The sequence below is a fragment of the Myotis daubentonii genome, chromosome 6 (assembly GCF_963259705.1).
Source record: "Myotis daubentonii chromosome 6, mMyoDau2.1, whole genome shotgun sequence".
Classification (NCBI taxonomy): domain Eukaryota; kingdom Metazoa; phylum Chordata; class Mammalia; order Chiroptera; family Vespertilionidae; genus Myotis; species Myotis daubentonii.
In genome coordinates this window covers 36,090,186-36,108,716 of record NC_081845.1, presented here as the reverse complement: position 1 = coordinate 36,108,716, position 18,531 = coordinate 36,090,186, and the positions used below count along the sequence as shown (strand labels likewise).

At 39.1% G+C, this 18,531-nt stretch overlaps 1 protein-coding gene across 3 annotated transcripts in view; it reads right to left on the bottom strand.

Moving 5' to 3' along the window:
- Window positions 1-18,531, bottom strand: part of LAMA4 (laminin subunit alpha 4) — a 136,334-nt gene that overhangs the window by 59,515 nt on the left and 58,288 nt on the right. For 2 of the 3 annotated variants that reach the window (XM_059700659.1, XM_059700658.1), the window contains exons 7-12: window positions 18,041-18,136; window positions 14,097-14,248; window positions 12,013-12,123; window positions 6,162-6,273; window positions 3,038-3,205; window positions 687-880 (exon numbers count right to left, since the gene is read on the bottom strand). In XM_059700659.1, the coding sequence (XP_059556642.1) occupies window positions 687-880; window positions 3,038-3,205; window positions 6,162-6,273; window positions 12,013-12,123; window positions 14,097-14,248; window positions 18,041-18,136 (833 nt within the window). The remainder of the gene's footprint in view (window positions 1-686; window positions 881-3,037; window positions 3,206-6,161; window positions 6,274-12,012; window positions 12,124-14,096; window positions 14,249-18,040; window positions 18,137-18,531) is intronic. The other variant, XM_059700660.1, reaches the window with a different exon arrangement.

The following is an 18,531-nucleotide window of genomic DNA, read 5'->3' as shown; positions in this document are numbered from 1 at the left end:
TTTTCACTCTAATATTTATAAGCATGTCCAAAGATACACATGTCTTCCTATCAGATGATGGCCCTTGATGGTGGTGGCTGTGACTGCATGCATTGCCTGAAGTGCACATGTGACCACAACAATTCTGAGCCCTGAATTTGTGGGCATGCACAAATTCTGGCCCCATAGGGACAACTGCCTTTGCAAGCTATGGACACATCTGGGATTTTCCTCATCTCTTTGTATTTGCATGACCTTGGCCTGAATTAGACACCCTATGTCAGCAGCTGCTGAGTAGCCTGGCTGTGAGATTTACTTACCACGCCTTTCCAGAATTTACACATATCCTTACATGAAAATAATGTTGAGCTGATTTGGTGTTCTAGTGCTCTCCATATAAGAAAAAGTTAGGCATAGAAATAGTGCCATACTTCTCACTTGCAAGAGCAGCACATTCAGACATGTGGACCCAAGCACCAAGAACGACTGCATTCTTATCAATGCAAAAGGCAAAAAATTCTAACGGCCTCCATTTGGTTGTAGGTGTACACATTTACATCAGCAAATTACAGTGGCAAAAATATTTTAAAAATATGAATATTTAAATGTACCAGTATTTTCAAAAATTGTATACCAGCTATACATTTGGCATACATTTGTGTTGTTCATGCCTGAAATGTATTTCCAGTTAGAGTCGTCCACTGTACCTCGTGGTCCCGCTGCCTGGCTGCTGTGGCTCTATTCATGTCTTCTGCATCCCTGACATGGTCAAGGGCCTGGTGAAGTGATTCTTGAAGGTCTGACAACTTAGCATTGTAGTCTTCCAGCTGTTCCAGGACCACAGGAAACAGAGAGCGGGTATCATTGTACAGCCTCTGCCAACTCTCAGCCTGGCTCAACACTGGAAGAAAAATGACATGGAAACTCAGTCTGGGCTTCTCTTGTCTCTTCCCATTCCGTCCAGCATTTAGCAGAGATAAAAACTTGTCAGACCATGCCTTCAAAAGCAATAAAGATGGATGGTGTTGATCACAAAATAAGTCCATGCTTCATATTGAAGTAAAAATAATACTATTTTGTAGGATTTGAGAGCCCCTGGATGGCAGTCAGCCAAAAGGAGGGTTTGATTAGCTTTCCTATTGAGATTACATTTTATGTGGAAACCATGCAATTATACTATGTTGATTATTACCCAGATTATTTCTAATTTTACCATATAAAATGGATTTGGATATATTACAGTCTTATTATTAAAATAACGAAAATTATCTTGTGTGTTACTGACAAATGATGTTTACAACCACTCATTTTCTCTGTTCTCCCCAGTTAGCTCCTTTAGGTCAAATCTAAATCATTATTTTGGGTGGGAAGAAGATTAAATGGTAATGGTATATGTGTCTTAGCTTTCTGATCAAAGTTGCATGCATTGACTATGTGTCTTCATTCCACGTTTCCTTCAGGGAATATCAATTTGATGTGTTCAATTTTTTTGTATTTTCTTTCATCACCATGAACAGAAGACAAAAGTTCATGGCTGAGTAAAGAAAGGGGTTGAAAACACCTTCACTAGTCCCATTTCTCCAGGGAAGTCTTATTAAATTCCAAAAAAGGCAAAGAACATAGAAGTATCTGACTGTAACATTAGACTTCAGCCTTTCTGACTGCTGGCTTCATCCTGACTCAGACATGGGGCCTGAGATTCTACTTTGGTTTCACTGTTTCTATGACTTTATATGTCTGCCATGGTACTCTGCCTTATATTGAGAATATTCCTCTTCTAGAGTGTTCACATTCATTGTTAGCAGAAATTGATAGTGACAATTGCAAGAAAATGATCTAGGGCAGGTGTTCCTAATCCTTTTTGTGCTGCAGGGCCCTTTGTAATCTAGTAAAACCCTCAGACCCCTTCTTAAAATGTTTATTAAAATGCATAAAGTAAAATACATACAATTACAAGGGAGACCAATATATTAAAAAACAATTTGGTAATATATGTGCTTCTTTAGTAATGCATTAAGTAACAAGATTTAGAGATGGGACTAATAACCACTGTAATTTTGAATTATTGATGAGCTTAATGTTTCGAGATACCAGCAATAGCCATAATATGATACGCAAACCTGTTGCTTCTTTTGTTGATTGTGTAGATTAAAATGGACACGAATGCTTTGCAACTCTTCCTATCAAGAGTGGAGTTTATTTCCTCACTCCTTGAACCTGGGCAGGTCTTGACCAACAGAATGGATATGGTATTGTTGGGTTCTAAGGATAAGCCTCAAGAGACCTTACACTTTCTATTCTTGCCCTCTAGGAAGGCAGCCATCATACGAACAATCCTGGGCTACCTTCCTAAGACATGGAGAGAGAAGCCCAGCCACCTCAGCTAAGGCCCCATACATGTGAGCCAGCTCAACCATGGCTCCTGAAGCAGAGAAGAGCTGTCCAAGGTGAATCTAGCCCAAGTGGCCAACCCATGAAATCATGGTAAATAAATGGTTATTGTTTTAAATGAATATGTTTGGGTGGATTGATAGACAGTAACTGATAACTGATACAGGGACTAACTCAGAGGTTCACTAGTACTATTCTGATTTGATGTCTACATGCATCATTAAAGGAAATGTTAAATTCCCATTGAGGTTAAAAGCCACTGAAAGGCATTCATGGACCTCAGAACACGAATGTTGCTGAGCTTGTACTTTACTGGCTTCTCAACTGTAGTTCTGAGAATTGGTTTCCATTAGCCCTCCTTTCCATTTCTCATGTTTTCATCAACTACTAAGTCCCTGTTTTTCTCTTCAGGAGTAAAATTTCTATAGATTCCTTATGGAACCTCAGCTGTTTCTCAAAAGCTTAAGGTTGGGCCTGGATCTAAAAATCGTGGTCATATAGTCAAGTTGTGCTGAATGATTCCCTGAGGACACACACAAGTTCCAAATAGCTGTGAATATTGGGAATTGGCTGTTTTGACCAAATATTTCCCTGTGTCTCTATGTCCTCTCCTGGACCCACAAAGAAAGCAGACATGTGCTGGGCTCCAGGAGCTGAATGGACCTACATTCATGGGCTTCGTCCGCCTCTTCATCCACGAGCTCCCGTTGAGTGAAGAATGGTTGACGGCTTCTAATCTCTTCCAGCATCTTTTGGGCCAACACCAGCTTCTCAGAGATTTCCTCAGAGCTAAGATCTTGCTGCTCCCCGTAGTACAGCATCTTGTTGTTGATCTCTGAAAGGAAGGATATGATGAGAGAAGGCAGTGGGGAGAGATGACTGGGCCTTTTACAGCGATGCCATTGAAAACACGGGGGAGGACGGGCTTACTGACGTCCACACTGCAAATACTGATGCCAGCATCTGAGTTCAATGTTGATTCCAGGGAGAAGTGAAACCTGAGGAAATCACTCCTCTTGGCTTCCTATTTGGGGTCTTCAGAATGGGAATGGGATTAACACAATGCCTGCCCTGATTTCATGGAAACCTGTGTCTGGTTTTTGAATCACATTTACATAGTGGTTCAAAAACATTAATATTTAAGGCACACAAGTCTGCAGTCTTTGATCAACCTTCTATATAAAATACATAACTTGGAGAAAATATTCTGAGGTATCTCCTGTCATATGTAGGATACATTGGCGATATTAATCATACTTTAGACAAGGATTTACCAAGGCTTTAAGTCAAAATTAGAGTATACTGTAGTTCAAGTGAGTCTTTCAGATGGTTCTACAGAGTAGATATACCAAAAAGGTTTGTGAATTTCTTCTCATATGAATTTTTTTTTTTGCAATTGCTATCTGTCTTCTGTATATGACTGTTGGTATTTTGACTCTGGGTCATTTTCACCCCATGTCCAGAAGTAGGATGGAGAATTTTAGAACTGGAGGACTGCTGAGGTTCAGAGGGATTAAATGAGTTGCCAAAATATTAGCAGAGCTGAATAGTTCTTTGACTCCCTGTTTCTACTACAGATGATCAGATGAAAATTATATAATTGCCAACTTGTGCTATAGGAGCTCCAGGAGGAAGCATTCTATCTTCTTGGCATAAATGAAACTGTGTGTCTGTGGTTTACTGTGATATGTGGTTTGGCAGACAAACACTGTTGTCACAAGTTATACCAAATAAGGGCTTGTATTTTCTATGGCTAATAGCTTGAAGGTCTCCAGTAGTTATTTTAGAGATGGCTGGGAATAGGAATGACACACTAGTGGTGTTGTGCAGCATTCCTGAATTGTGAAGAAAGGGAGATAAATGAGGAAAGACGTTTTAATACTAGAAATACTACTCAGAAAATTATAGGGACACCAAGATATGCTAAAAAAAACTTATGGAGGGATTTAAACATTCACTTTTCAAGAAAGTCTAAAACACTAACTCCTGAAATAAACTAAACATTGCCCCCCCCCCTTACAACTAGTATTTGCAAGGCTAATTCTTTGGTGTTTTGATAAAAATATTATACATACAATTCTGTTCTGTTTTATTTTAGCCACTTCTGGAAGAGATTAGAAAAAGGAAATGTAGACAATAGCATTTTTGCCACTGGTCTTTGGAGACTGTTCATACATTATTATAAAATGGTAAAAACTGATGGAAATTAGTTTCCCATTTACATTCTTTTGTAATTTTTTTTTCATTTTTTCTTATGCTTAAAGCAGTGATTTTCAACCTGTGTGCCACAGCACCGGGTGTGCACAAGAATTTTTAAAACATGCAATACCCGTCTAGTCAGGGATACGGACCTCTTTTTCCTTAAACTGTCAAGTAAAAAGATGGCAATAGCTGTCTGGTGAGAATGAATCAACATTATACCTCTTTTTTTTGGTCAGATTGGCAAAAATATATCCTATATTTTTTGGTGTGCCACGGAATTTTAGTAGTCAGTTTATGTGTGCCATTAGATGAAAAAGGTTAAAAATCGCTGGGTGAAAGGGTTTAGAAACTCTCTAAATAAGAGGGCTTCGAAACTTTCCTAATGAAATGCTATAGAATAAAACTTTGAGTTACAGAAGTAAAAGTAACTTATTTTCTCTGAATGGCTTACTAGGATGAACGCTGGCTTTATTTGCTACCTAGAGGGACATTTATTCCTTAATTAGATGAGGTCAGCTAATCTAGGCTTAATCTCACTTTTAGAACAAATCAATACTAACTCTAAAATGTTAGAGAAAAAGAGTATTTTATTGGGAGATGCAAAAGCATGCAATAATTAGGATGGGAGTGGGAAGTGTTTCAAATGTATGCCATTTGTTTTATTGTGCATTATAGGCACCAAAGGAAATATAGCAAATGATTAATTTTGGCTCAGTATATCCATTTTCTTGGAATATGCCCCCTATACCTCAGTATAAAGATATGAATCTCCCACTGTGGGTCCCTTTACTGCCATTGTGCCCTGGGGTGCAGTTGGTCTTGTCATCCAGCTCTGAATATATAGGATAATAAAAACGATGGGAACTCACACACACTGCTTCCTAGCAGACTGTAACCCAAGGAATTTCTCTTTATCTTAGAACAAAGTTGCCTGTTTTCTGTTGGTAAATGAAGGCTGATTTTCAATGCACCATCAAAATAGGCTTTAAAATGCAACCTGTATTTACCAGAGGCCAGAGCGCAAGTAAGTGAACCTTCAAGGGGAAAGGTCAAATTACCACAAGCTTTTGGGCCAAGAAATCTCGCACATACACCCTTCCCTGTTTTTTTTGTCTGGATTGGGGACCAGAGCATGTTGCCTGCCTGATTCTTGCGAAAGCGCGTCAGAGACAGCTCAGGGCCATTTGGGTTAGTAGACAGTTTACTGCCCCTCTAAAAGCAGTGTTTTTGCTGCCAGTCATTAAGAAAAACGTGAATCCTGTTCAACTGCTGCATTTTAGAGACACCATGGCATGTGATTTCCTCTGCCGAAAAGATATTTTGGCATTCCCCTTCTGTAAAAGGCCTGGAAAGTAGGTGACTCTGTACATTTATTCTTGAAAACTTACAGATTGTAAGGAAGGATGAGTGCTCAGAAATCCCAGGTAACAAACTTGAAATGCAGACCTCATATAAGTTCAAACCTATAGCACTCTAACAACAGTTCTTGGCACGATCGTAAGCACTAACGGTAGCTATTAGTTTTTATTGTTGTTAATAACAGAAATGATGCTTTGACATGGAGCTGAACCAGAAGAGGATATATTTACCTTGGATTGTATCCCTCATGTCGTGGGCTTGCTCTACGAGCTGAGTTGCATGGTTAATGGTATCCATACTTTCCTTCTCAGCCAGTTGGCTCTTTCTTGAAGCTTGACTTTCCTATAAATAATCCGTGTAAACACTGGATTAAATTTAGAAGAAGGAGATGTTGTATATGTATATGTATATGTGGGGGTGGGTGGGAATAATGTATTTCAAAACCGGAAATTTCCCTGACATGGGAAGTTCTATAACATATAAAATGGTCCCAGAAACCATGCATGAAGGCTACTGTGATGACCAGCTTTAGGATTACAGAATGCTGCAAAATCAGATGGCATTCCTCTGCCATCAGTCACAGCTCAACCCAAACCAGCTGGCTTTCATAGCTAATTTACCCTTTGAATTTTTACTGTATCTCAAGATGACAGACCAGGAAATTTCCCAAGTGTGCTGAGCAGTTTGACATTGGACACTCAAGAGCTTTAAGCTTCAAAGGGAAAATTGTCAAGAAAGCAGGCAGATCTTGAAATGCTCCATGCATCCGTGGCTCCTGGGTGGTCCAATCACTGGTGAAACTGAATCACCGCAGAGATTCAAAGGCTTAGGCTCACTGGGCTAAATGCTGTTTTCAGTGCTGCACTCCAGATTCCCATCAACAGCGATGGCACTTGAGCACAAATAACTGTTCAGGCAGATTTGGCTCAGAGCGAATGGCGCTCTTCTCCGGGAAGCTGACTCCATTTCTCAACTCGGGAGCTTCTGTCTCGGAGTGCCCATGAAACATTTGTTAAAATGAAATCCCAACCCAAATGTGGCTTCTGAAGAAAGGATGTGTGGGGGCGCATGTGTATGTGCATGCTTCTGTGTGTGCAAGGACAGAAGCTGATCTAAGACATGGTTCAAGGCCAGGACACTTGTCTGCATGCAAGGCGTGGGGGCCGGGTACTTCCTTTTGGCATTAGAAAGGCTGACTCCTGGGTCCTATTTAAGAGGAGGAGAACCTCAGTCTGACACTTGGTTGGATGCCCACTTGCCGCATCTGGTGTGGTGTGGTTTTGTTTTGGCTCAGCTCTGTCACAAAGAGCTACAGCGCCTGAATGGACTGCGGGGTGACCCGCCACGCAGACCACTGGTAACCATTGCGCAGTTGCCCCAGGACAGAAAAGTGGCCATTTCAGACTTCTCTCCTTTCACCTGGTTTTAGCCAGTGGATTATGCCATGGTTATACCTGGAATGTTTTTATACTTCCCAGGCCTAACCCAAGCAAATGGCCCTTGGTCAGGGAAGAGAATGCAGAAATCACATCATAGCTCTGGCTGGTGTGCTCAGTGGTTAGAGTGTTGGCCTGTGCACCGGATGGTACCTGGGTTGCAGGTTTGGTGTGCGTGCAAGAGGCAACCAATGGATGTGTCTCTAACATCAATGTTTCTCTCTCTCTCCCTCCCTTCCACTCTCTAAAAATCCTCTGGTGAAGATTAACAAAACAAAAAAGAAAGAAAGCAAGCATATCATAGCAGGCATAAGCTCTAGAGGCTTTTTATTGGGCAAGTCTGAAATTGCCTCCACACGAAGCGCCCTGCGCAGCAGTAATGCAGCCATCAGTCCCTTCCCTAGATAGCGAGCTCTCTGAAGGGAACTGTATTCTGAGCCAATGCATTCCTTCATCCTTCCTATCTTCCTCTTGGCTTATTCTAAGGCTTTCCAGTGACATAAAATTTGTGGTCATTTTAAAATTAAATGATGCAGGGCATAAGATTAATATTATCCTTCATGTCACCTCTCTCCACTTTTTAAATATATGAATACAATAGTTTAAAACTTTAAAACATTTAACGAGTTGGTCTTTGATCTAGTTTAAATTGAATTATATTTGAACAGCACAACATCATATTTTTGGCTTTGGCTTCAACCTTCAAGGGAAAATGCTAATGTGTTCATTTCACTTATTATGGAAACTTTGAATTGAAGCAATGGAAGACAGCTGGAGGATGTCCTCTCTCTAAGAAAACCTTTTCTTCCTGACAAACACCAGAGGGCGCTTATTAATGTTTAGCAAAAGACTCCATGGCAGAGGAACCACCATTACTTAAAAATAAATAAATAAATAAATAAAATAAAATATTTTAAGAACTAAATAAATAAATAAATTGCAAAATTACTGGCTATAATATATAGTAGTGCCTATGTGAATGCTATATTTTTTTCTGTGACTTTGCTTATGGAAGAAAACTAATGATATAGACATATGATAAAACAGGTGCACCTTGCTCTAAGAAAAGCTGAGATTAAAAAATTATCTCACAACCATAAATAAGTTAATGATTTAACCTGCAAATGAAATAAGTGTATAAAGAGTAATGTACCTAGAATACTAATTTTAAAAAAATCAATCAGATTGAGGGTGATAATCAGATCTAGCTAGGGTGATCATATATTTTATTGTTTAAATGGGGACACTTTGGAGAGTGAAAGGAGGATCTTTTAACAATCACTCTGGCAGATAAGCATAAACAGGAACAGACAGTCTCGAACAAAACAACAGCAGGAATATCGGCATGCTTTTCGGAATCTGTATAGTGACATCTACATCTGTGGGTCTGCCTGCCTCCTACACATTAAGACTTCCAAATGCCTGTCCAGCCTTATGCCTTCCCTGAGCAGCAGACTCAGATCTCTAATTGCCCTGTGGGCATCCATAGATACTTCATCCTTAATATGTCCAGGGTAATCCATTCCGTACTTTTAGTCTTAGTCATCCATTTCTCCAAGCCAGAGCTTTCCTCCTTGTTTATCCTCATATTTAATTGATCACCGAATTTGTTTTGATTCCACTTGTCTTTCTGGCCCCCTTCCAATTCCCCACTTCCACAGTCTCAGTAGATCCCTATTCACTGTAATGCTTTTCAAATGAAGACAATCAACCACTCTTAATTTTGGCTCAGTATATCCATTTTCTCCTGGGGCAGTCTCCTAAGTTGTGTCCCTATCTTCAGATCTTTACTCACCAATCTATCACCCTTATTGAGGAGGAACGCTTCTCAAATTCCAAGTCTGATCAGCCCATTGTTCTAAGTAAATGCTTCAGTGTCTTCCAAAGTCCACAGGGTGAAATTCATAGATTCTTAGCTTGGTGGACAAGGTTCTTCATGATCTGGCCTCTGAGAACTTCTTTAGCATTATCTCCTGCTCCTTGATTTACAGTTAATCTTCCAGAAGGCCAAGGCCAATGTCCTTCTAGTCCCAGGAATACAGTGTGCTTTACATCTTTCTGCTTTGTGGTAAATTTCCTTTGCTTGGAAGTATTTGATAAACTCCTAGTCATTCTTCAATGCACAGGCCTATGCTCATCTTCTCTGAGAAGTCTCCCTATGGTGCCCCTGCTAAAACAGTTATTTCTTCCTTAGAATTATCTCTTTAGGCTGTATCATGCCTCAATTATCAAATGCTGATACATATATTAATTTACATGCCTGTTTTCCCTACTAGACCGTGAGCTCTTTGAGAACAGGGGTCTTACTGTATTAATTTCAGTATCTATAGCATCTAGTGCAATGACCATTATATACCGGGTGTTAAGTAATGCTTTTGGAATTGAAACATTTTTTATTTTTTGTCCTTCCCTTTTTTCTGCATCAGAAAGGAGGCTCAGGTGCTTCTGATGTGTGGAGGTGACCTATTTTCCTTCCATTCCTAAAGATCTCTTTTCATCAAATGCATGGGTATCCCTTAGGAGGTCCCCAGAAGTAAGGGTGGGAAAGGGCTATAGCATTTCCCCAAAGGGGGCTAGAGGACTTGGATATGAATGTTGGGACAAAACGAATAACTTCAGATTAATGTAAATTGTGAGGTTTGGGTCACATGAGGTTCATGTGACAGGTAATTTGCATACAGAGGTATTTTTAAGTTCAAAAGGCAACATTAGTGTGACTTTTATCACTGTGGGAACCTACCGTGAAATCTTTCACTCTGAAGCCAAACATTACTTTCTTGATAGAAATCTAAGACAAAGTTTTTCTTAAATCTTTCTTAGAATAAACTATGGATTTTTCTAGACTAAGGGCTTGAGGATGCTTGAGAAGTCCTTATGACAAATGCGGAGCAATTGATTTTGAAATGTTTAGCAGGTTATTGTACCATCAGGACTGTTGGAGTCAGAAGGACATTAGTTTCAGTAAGAATAAACGGAAACAGCCGGGTGAACGTTCCAGTAGCTTTTTCATCAACCTCCTGCTTTGGTGGTGTTCTTGTTGTCTTGGAGCCTTTTCTATTGGGCTGTTATTTTCAAGCTTGCATTATTTTTCTCTATGAAAGCCTGCATTTGAAGTATATCCAAAGTAGAAAAGCTACACAACAAAATGGTCTGTAACTCTGTCTGAGCTGTGGGAGGAACGAATCTTGGTGAAAACACATCCTCAAGATTTGAGACACTTTTGGCAAGTTCCAACCATGATACAAGAATGAAATCACAATGAGCCTTTCGCAAAGATTTCTTTCTGGGTACTTCCTTTGAAACTTAAGAGATCTCATTGCTTTTCAAATGCTGGTGGTTGGATTAATATGTGGCATTGTATGGGAAACAAGGACAATTTTCAGGTGCATTTCCAAGTGGTTGAATCTTCCAAGGGTCCAAGTAATTAACATTTTTAGAAGCTTAATCTCTTAACACTTTAAGAGCTCCAAGGTCAAAAGAGATTATCAAAGTTATTTTAACCTTTATTTTTGTAGAAAGTGAGAATTGTTTTTTGAAAAGCACTTCCACAGTTTATGTCAAATACCAGTATAGGAAAGCAGAAATTCCAGAGTGCTCTGGACAGCACTGGGGGAGCATAACAAGGAAAAAAATGTGTTAAACATTTTAAATGTTGAATATGGCGCCTTGTGGCTTAGTTGTATTTTTTTTTATTACTACAGAGGCAGGATATTTTTCCATTAGGCTGCTGGGGAGTGTATTTAATAGTCTCTCACACTGACTCTGCTCAAATTTCAATGCTTTTGTGGTTAATTTCTGAGAGCTTTTATGTCATATTTCCCTTAATATTATTCTTAGTCTTATTGACTTTTTCATTTATTTAGTTGTCTTTACTGGGTATTTGAAATTTTATCTTGTCATATCTATTATATCTTTTTATTGTAATTCCTCATGCTGTATTTAAATGCATTGTCATTTTCTTTCAATTTCAAATAAATATTTAGTTCTGTTTTCTTGTGAATTTGAGATTTTAAATTCAAGTCTTTAATCTGTCTGGGATTTTATTTTAGTACTAGAGGCCCGAAGCACTTAATTAGTGCAAGAATAGGCCTTCCTTCCCCCAGATGCCAGCAGCCCTGGCTTTGTCCAGAAGGTCGTCCAGAAGGATGTCCAGTCTAATTAGCATATAACGCTTTTATTATTATAGATATGGTGTAAGGTGAGGGTTGAAAGTGATTTTTTTCCCTGCCAAAGTGCAAAATTGCTTTCTTAGCATCATTGCTCTTCTTTCTGTTTATTATTTAATGCATCCTTTAGCAGACATTTAAATTTTATATTCCACATAGTAAAGCTTATTTCTGGATGCTCTATAGCTCTTAGTCATAAAATGCTAATGCAAACAGCTGAACAACTATTCTAATTGAACTATATCAACCATATTAACCAACAGCAAATATTAAAATAGTTCCTCATAAAACAGTTTTTCAAGGAAACCAGTCAAAAGGGGAAGAAACAGTAGAGACCAAGTCTACTCTTGATTTATTTTAAGGCACTTGAGTCACTACATATTTTCTGAGCTGTGTTGAGCCTCAGTTGTTTGTGACTTGCTAGGCTCACACCAGCTAAGTCCTTTCTCTGAAGGTAGTTCCAGAAACTGAATACATACCCTTTCAGCTAATTCGTCCAGGTCAGACAGAAGGCTTTTCATTGTATTCTCAGCGTTGTTGATTTGTATCTTTCTTAGGATATACTGGTTTTCTCTTTCTGACAATTTTGTCTGTGGAAAAAAATGTTTTGAAAATAATCAGTAGACGTGCACACCAGGCTTGTAAAAATAAACACAAAACTCTTCCCATGTTAAAGGACTTAGAGTAGAATGTGAGTCTCTGTTTCCCAAATGGTGGTGGGTCTGCAGGCTGTTGCAGGCTGGTGTAGAGGTTGGGGACTGCATGAGGGTTCTCAGGGCCTTAAGGAATAAAATTCTTCCAGCTCTGCTCACTAAGCAGACCCTGGGCTGTGCTGTGCTGGCCGTGGGGAAAGGGTACCTTTTCCTAATTTGTACAAATGCACAATATAGACTGGTGGTGGCCTTGGGTGTCTAACCTTTAAAATGCCAATTTTGGAAGGCTTTGGAAGAAATGATCAACTCACACAAATTAAAGTAAATGGAGCTTAGTCCAAATGTGGTTTTACTCAGATTACTTTGGAGTAGGATCACCGAACTTGGTACTGCCTTTCTGTCAGCTATAATTATATCTATCTGGGAGCTCCAGTGGCACAATCGGTTAGCGTGCGGTACTTATAATTATATCTGTCTTGAAGTTGTGTTGTTGGGGAAAGCGGATTCAAGTGGCATCAAGAGGCCTGAGTCTGGGTGACTCCCCTGAGAATTATTGCCCTCATGTGTCCAAACAGATGAGTTTGGACAAGAAGGATTTCTAGGTTTGGAACAGAATGCTCACTAAGATTCCATCCAGCTCTACAATTTTGTCATTTTTTTGTTTTGTTTTGCATTTTGCATAATATGGACAGTTGCTGTGCATGTCATCTGTGCCTCCACAAAGTAATGAACACTTACTATGCTAGGTACATATCAATTCACTGAATTCTTTCAACAATCCATGAGATGGTTCAATAATTTTCCTCAATTCCAGATGAGAAAACTGAAGAATAAAGAGGTTAAATAACTTTCCCAAGGTTACCTAGCTAGTGTCAGAACCAGCATTTGAATGCAAACAATCTAAATTCAAAGTCTATGCTGTTAACTATTATACTAAATTGACTAACAAAGTTAAAAAAAATTACGCTGGTATTAATTCTATTGTCCTTTCAGCTAATTATCATTGTTTTTCTTTTTTATATATATTTTATTGATTTTTTACTGAGAGGAAGGGAGAGGGATAGAGACTTAGAAACATCTATGAGAGAGAAACATCGATCAGCCGTCTCCTGCACACCTCCTACTGGGGATGTGCCCGCAACCCAGGTACATGCCCTTGACCGGAATCGAACCCGGGACCTTTCTGTCCGCAGGCCGACGCTCTATCCACTGAGCCAAACCGGTTTTGGCTAATTATCATTGTTTTCAAAAAATATGTTGGTTGTGATAGAAGCCCATGATTTAGAGGGGGGAAATAAAACCACTTCTTAAAGCTTAGATATACAAGCACAGTTCATCTATTTCCTGCCTTTAACTCGTTTATTAGAGATTAACCACAGGATCTATGAGGAGAAACAGAGCATGTGAGTATGTTGTGTGTCTGAGTGTGTGTGTGAGTGTGGGAAAATGAGGGGGAATATGACAGTGAGAAGGAAAGGTAAGGTAAGGGTAGGAGATAGAGATAGAGATAAAATTGAGATAGAGAAACAGAGACACACAGAGAGAAACGTTTCTAGAGAAACTTCTCAAAAACATTGCACATTGAGGGTAAGGTAACAGTAAGTCTGTGGTAATCCCTTGAATGACCAATGTACAGCTTCACCAAGGAAATAAGTGTTTCGCATCCCTTGATAGTTTTGTACATAGATACCAGTTTTTTAGTCATTTCATTTTCAGTATTAACCTCTTTTATAGATGGCAGCTCTTGGTTGAGCTGAAGATAATGCTTACAATTAACTTGTAATAATTTCCTAGGGCTAACCTTCTGTAATGTTGCCATGGGACTCAGATACCAAAACTGATAGGGGTTACTAGGAGTGACTCAGTGAAACCAGAATGAAAATGCGCAGAAGGTAAACATTTCTACATACTTTGAGGAGGTAGATGGTGGAGTTCATTTCATTCACGTGTCTATGGGCGGCGGCACCGGAGGACACGCTCAACACACCGGATTTGCTTTCTTCAATGGAGAGCGCGGCTAAGCGAAGGTCATCAGTTAGATCCCAGATGCACTTATCACAGCCTAGAAGTAGAATGGGCAGGTCATTTCTTCAAAATGAAAAGTCAGCTGGGAAGCATGCTGCCTTCAGTACATCACTATATGAGTTTCCTTAGCTAATTCTATTTCCATTTTTGTTTCATGAGGTGCTGTTCTGGGCCACAGAACTAGTCCTTATACTCAAAGTTGAGTAGAGTCCAAGATGAGCCAAACTACATCAAGCACTATCCCCACTTAACACATAACAAAAAGAAACAACACATTCAACAGGGAAAGTAGGTTAACATGAACACTGAGTGCTGCACTGAGACAGAAAGAAAGCATGAAAGGGACAGCCCTCTGGGATGACTCTCTTATGTCAGACTTTGGGCTTTTGCTTAATGTCCACTGGTGAAGGCGGCTATTTGATAGGCACTCCCCCTTTCCTGTCATCTTTTCCCGTCTCAATTCAGGTTCTAGCACTTCTTACTCCTTGGCCTCACCCCAAGGGTGACTACCTGAGCACCTCCCCTTGGCCTGACCTCCTGTCTGGTGCAGTAGTTGCAGTTTCTCATGGCTTCTCACACTTCGCATTTGAGTTCTTCTGACCACGGTCATCACCCACCAGGATCCCAGTGCCCTCCTGGGGCCACTCACAAGTACACCCTTTGAAACTTTCCTGTTCTCTCTCTCTCTCTCAGATTGTACTTTCTTCTGGAGAACTGGTAAATGGAGACTGACGTGTTAATAGTTGTTAGTGTGTTAATTAAGTTTAACATGGTCTTACTCATATTGACTCTCAGAGGAACATCAGGCTGGAGGGGGAAATGCTTAGGGCCAGGCAGGTATCATGATGTCCTTAAAGTGACCTTGCTTAGGGGACCACCTAGGTTATCAGTGTGTAAACTTTACCCTGCTTGTGCCTCGCATTCTGTGCCATCTTCTAAAATGTGATTCATCGGTAATATTAATCTCTTGTGTCCAGAGGACTCAGAAGTCAAGATATTTTTGTTTGGGGGAGGGAATACCTAATGTTAAAAAATATATAGTCTTTAAATCACTCTACTTAAAGATAAATATTAGTTACTTTTTAAAATTAAATGTATTGGGGGTGATATTGGTTTATAGGGTCATATAGGTTTCAGGTGTACGTTTCTGTGATGCATGATCTGTGTGTTGCATTGTGTGTCCACCACCAAAGTCAAGTAATCTTTTGTCACCGTATATTTGGCCCCCTTTACACTTTACTACACCCTCACCCTTCCCTTTTAGTAAACCACCATGTTGTTGTCTGTGTCTGAGTATCAGTTTTATATTCTACATGAGTGAAATCATACAGTTCTTAGCTGTTTATGACTGACTTATTTTGCTTAGCATAATATTCTCAAGACCCATCCATGTTGTCACAAATGGCAGTATTTCATCTTTTCTTAGGGCTGAGCAGTATTCCATTGTATACCATGTCTTCTTTATCCAATCCTCTATCCCTCTATCGAAGGACACTTTGGTTGTCTCTATGTTTTGGTCACCGTGAATAATGCTGCAATGAGTATAGGGTGCATATATCTTTGGGAATAAATGTTTTTTTGAGTGGGTTTTTATTTTGGGGGGGTAGATATCTAGAAGAGATTCCTGGGTCATGTGGTAACTCTATTTTTAATTTTTGAGGAACTGCCACACTGTTTCCCGTTGTGGCTGTAACAGTTTACATTCCTGCCAGCAATGAATGAGAATTCCTTTTACTCTGTAACCTCTCCAACACTTGTTACTGTATCACCTGCCTTGTTGATAACAGCCATTCTAACAGGTGTAAGGTGGTATCTCATTATACTTTTGATTTGCATTTCCCTAATAGTTAGTGGAGTTGCACGTGTTTTTCATACATCTGTTGGCTGTTTGTATGTCTTCTTGGGAAAGGTGTCTTTCTGGCCCTCTGCCCATTTTTTTAATTGGATTGTTTGCTTGTTTGATGTTGAGTTGTATGAGTTCTTTATATATTTTGGATATTAACCCCTTGTCGGAGCTGCTGTTTGCAAATATCATTTCCCATTCGGTTGGTTATCTTTTTATTTTGTTGTAGTTTTCTTTTGCTGTGCAGAAGCTTTTTAGTTTGATAGAGTCCTATTCATTTATTTTTGCCTCTAATTCTCTTGATTTTGGGGTTAAATTCATAAAATGTTCTTTATGACCAAGGTCCATAAGTTTAGCACCTATGTTTTCTTCTATGTACTTTATTGTTCCAAGCCTTTGATCCATTTTTATTTAATTTTTATACAAGGGAACAAGCTATAATCTAGTTTCATTCTTTTGTATGTGGCTTTCCAATTCTCCCAGCACCACTTATTGAGGATAATGGTTCTTTCTTTTCTCCATTGTGCGTTTTTGGCCTCTTTGTCAAAATTTATTTGCCCATGTACCTGTGGTTTTATTTCTGGGCTTTCAATTCTGTTCCATTGGTCTGGGTGTCTGTTCTTCTGCCAGTACCATGCTGTTTTGAGTATCTTAGCTCTGTAGTATAATTTAAAGTCAGGTAGTATGATACCTCTCTAACTTTTTTCTTTGGCTGTTCAGGGTATTTTGTGATTTCATACAACTCTGATGACTTTTTGCTCTATTTATTTAAAAAATGACATTGGGATTTGGATGGTGATTGCATTAAATCTGTATATTGCTTTGGGTAATACAGCCATTTTATCTACGTTGATTCTTCCATTCCATGAACATGAACACGGAATATCTTTCCATTTCATTGTGTCTTATGCAATCCCTTTTAATAATGCTTTGTAGTTTTCAGTATATAGGTCCTTCACCTCCTTTGTTAAGTTTACTCCTAGGTATGTTATTCCTTTGGTTGCAATTGCAAAAGTTGTTTTCTTTTCATTTCTTTTTCTGAAGTTTCATTGTTAGTATATAGGAAAGCAATGGCTTTTTGTACATTGATTTTGTATCCTGTAACTTCACTGTATTCACTTACTGTTTCTAATAGTTTTGTTTTTTTTGGTGGAATTTTTAGATTTTTCTATATACAGAATCATGTCATCTGCAAAAGACACTTTCATTTCTTCCTTCCTAATTTGGATGTCTTTTATTTATTTCTCTTGCCTGATTGCTCTGGCTAGGACTTCCAAAACTATGTTAAATAAGAGTGGTGAGAGTGGGCATCCTTGTCCTGTTCCTGATTTTCACCATTGCATATGATATCGGCTGAGGGTTTATCATAGATGGTGCTTGAAAAGTCATTAAGACTAGTTCTAGAAATTTGTTTTGAATGTTTCAGCAGGTCCTTGCACCATCAGAATTGATCACTATTTGACTGATAAGAATGACAGAAACATCCAGGAAAGAAAGATTGCAGGTCTTTTTCATAAGGCCTGAATATTTTATTTCTGGTGCCACTTTAGATTTGGAGTGATCTGGGAAAAACCACTGAAATCTCTTGTTATCTCAGTTTTCTCAGAGTTGTAAAGCATTGTCTGTATATATCATATTATCTAGTGACCTGTAGAGAAAAGGGAGAAAAGGAGCTAAAATAAACCCAGTCTTTGGGAATTATGTTTCTGAATTTGCCTTTATCCACTAGGTAAGATGCTAAACTTAAAGACTTGATAAGTTTTGTAGAGGTGTTTAAATGTAAATCACCTATTTGCAAATTAGAATCAAGCGGACAACTGAATCTTTTTTGTTTAGGGTACATTTGTTTGAGGCACAGACAGGGTTAAAGCCAGGGGTGAAACTCAGGTAGTTTCTAGAGAGGCGTATTGCATAACTTTCCTTAATCCTCCACCTGCAGCACATTAGAGAAAGTGGGGTTAGTCAATCATGTACTGTTATTTTTACTTATGGTTGGGCAGTCCGTGCCTGTAGGGGGTTCAAAACTTTTTTCCAAGCATTTTCCGGTTACACTGTCACATGGGCCTCCTCCACAATTGCACACTGTGGGAAACAAAAACAAGAGATTAGGATTCATTTCTTAGTGCTTAAAGTATGGCAATGTTCTCATGGTTTCTAGAAATACTGGCTATCAGTATATAATCATTCAATGGGCATTAATTACATTCTATGATACCGAGATTGTGCCCCTCACCCAATTAAGCCCCAGTCTAGTGAAATTTTCAAAGGAGACCCTTGGGCAAAAACAAGTTTAAATTTTCTAGGATTCCTCTCACAATTTTTTTTTTTTTTGGGGGGGGGAGGTTCTTGACATGACTATTACCCCTGCTTCAGTCCAGAAAAATCCTGGTAAATTTCACAAGATACAAGATAATCATGGAGCCCATTATTCAACTGGACTCTGAAAGCCAGCCTTTCATTGCAGCCTGATTCTCCAG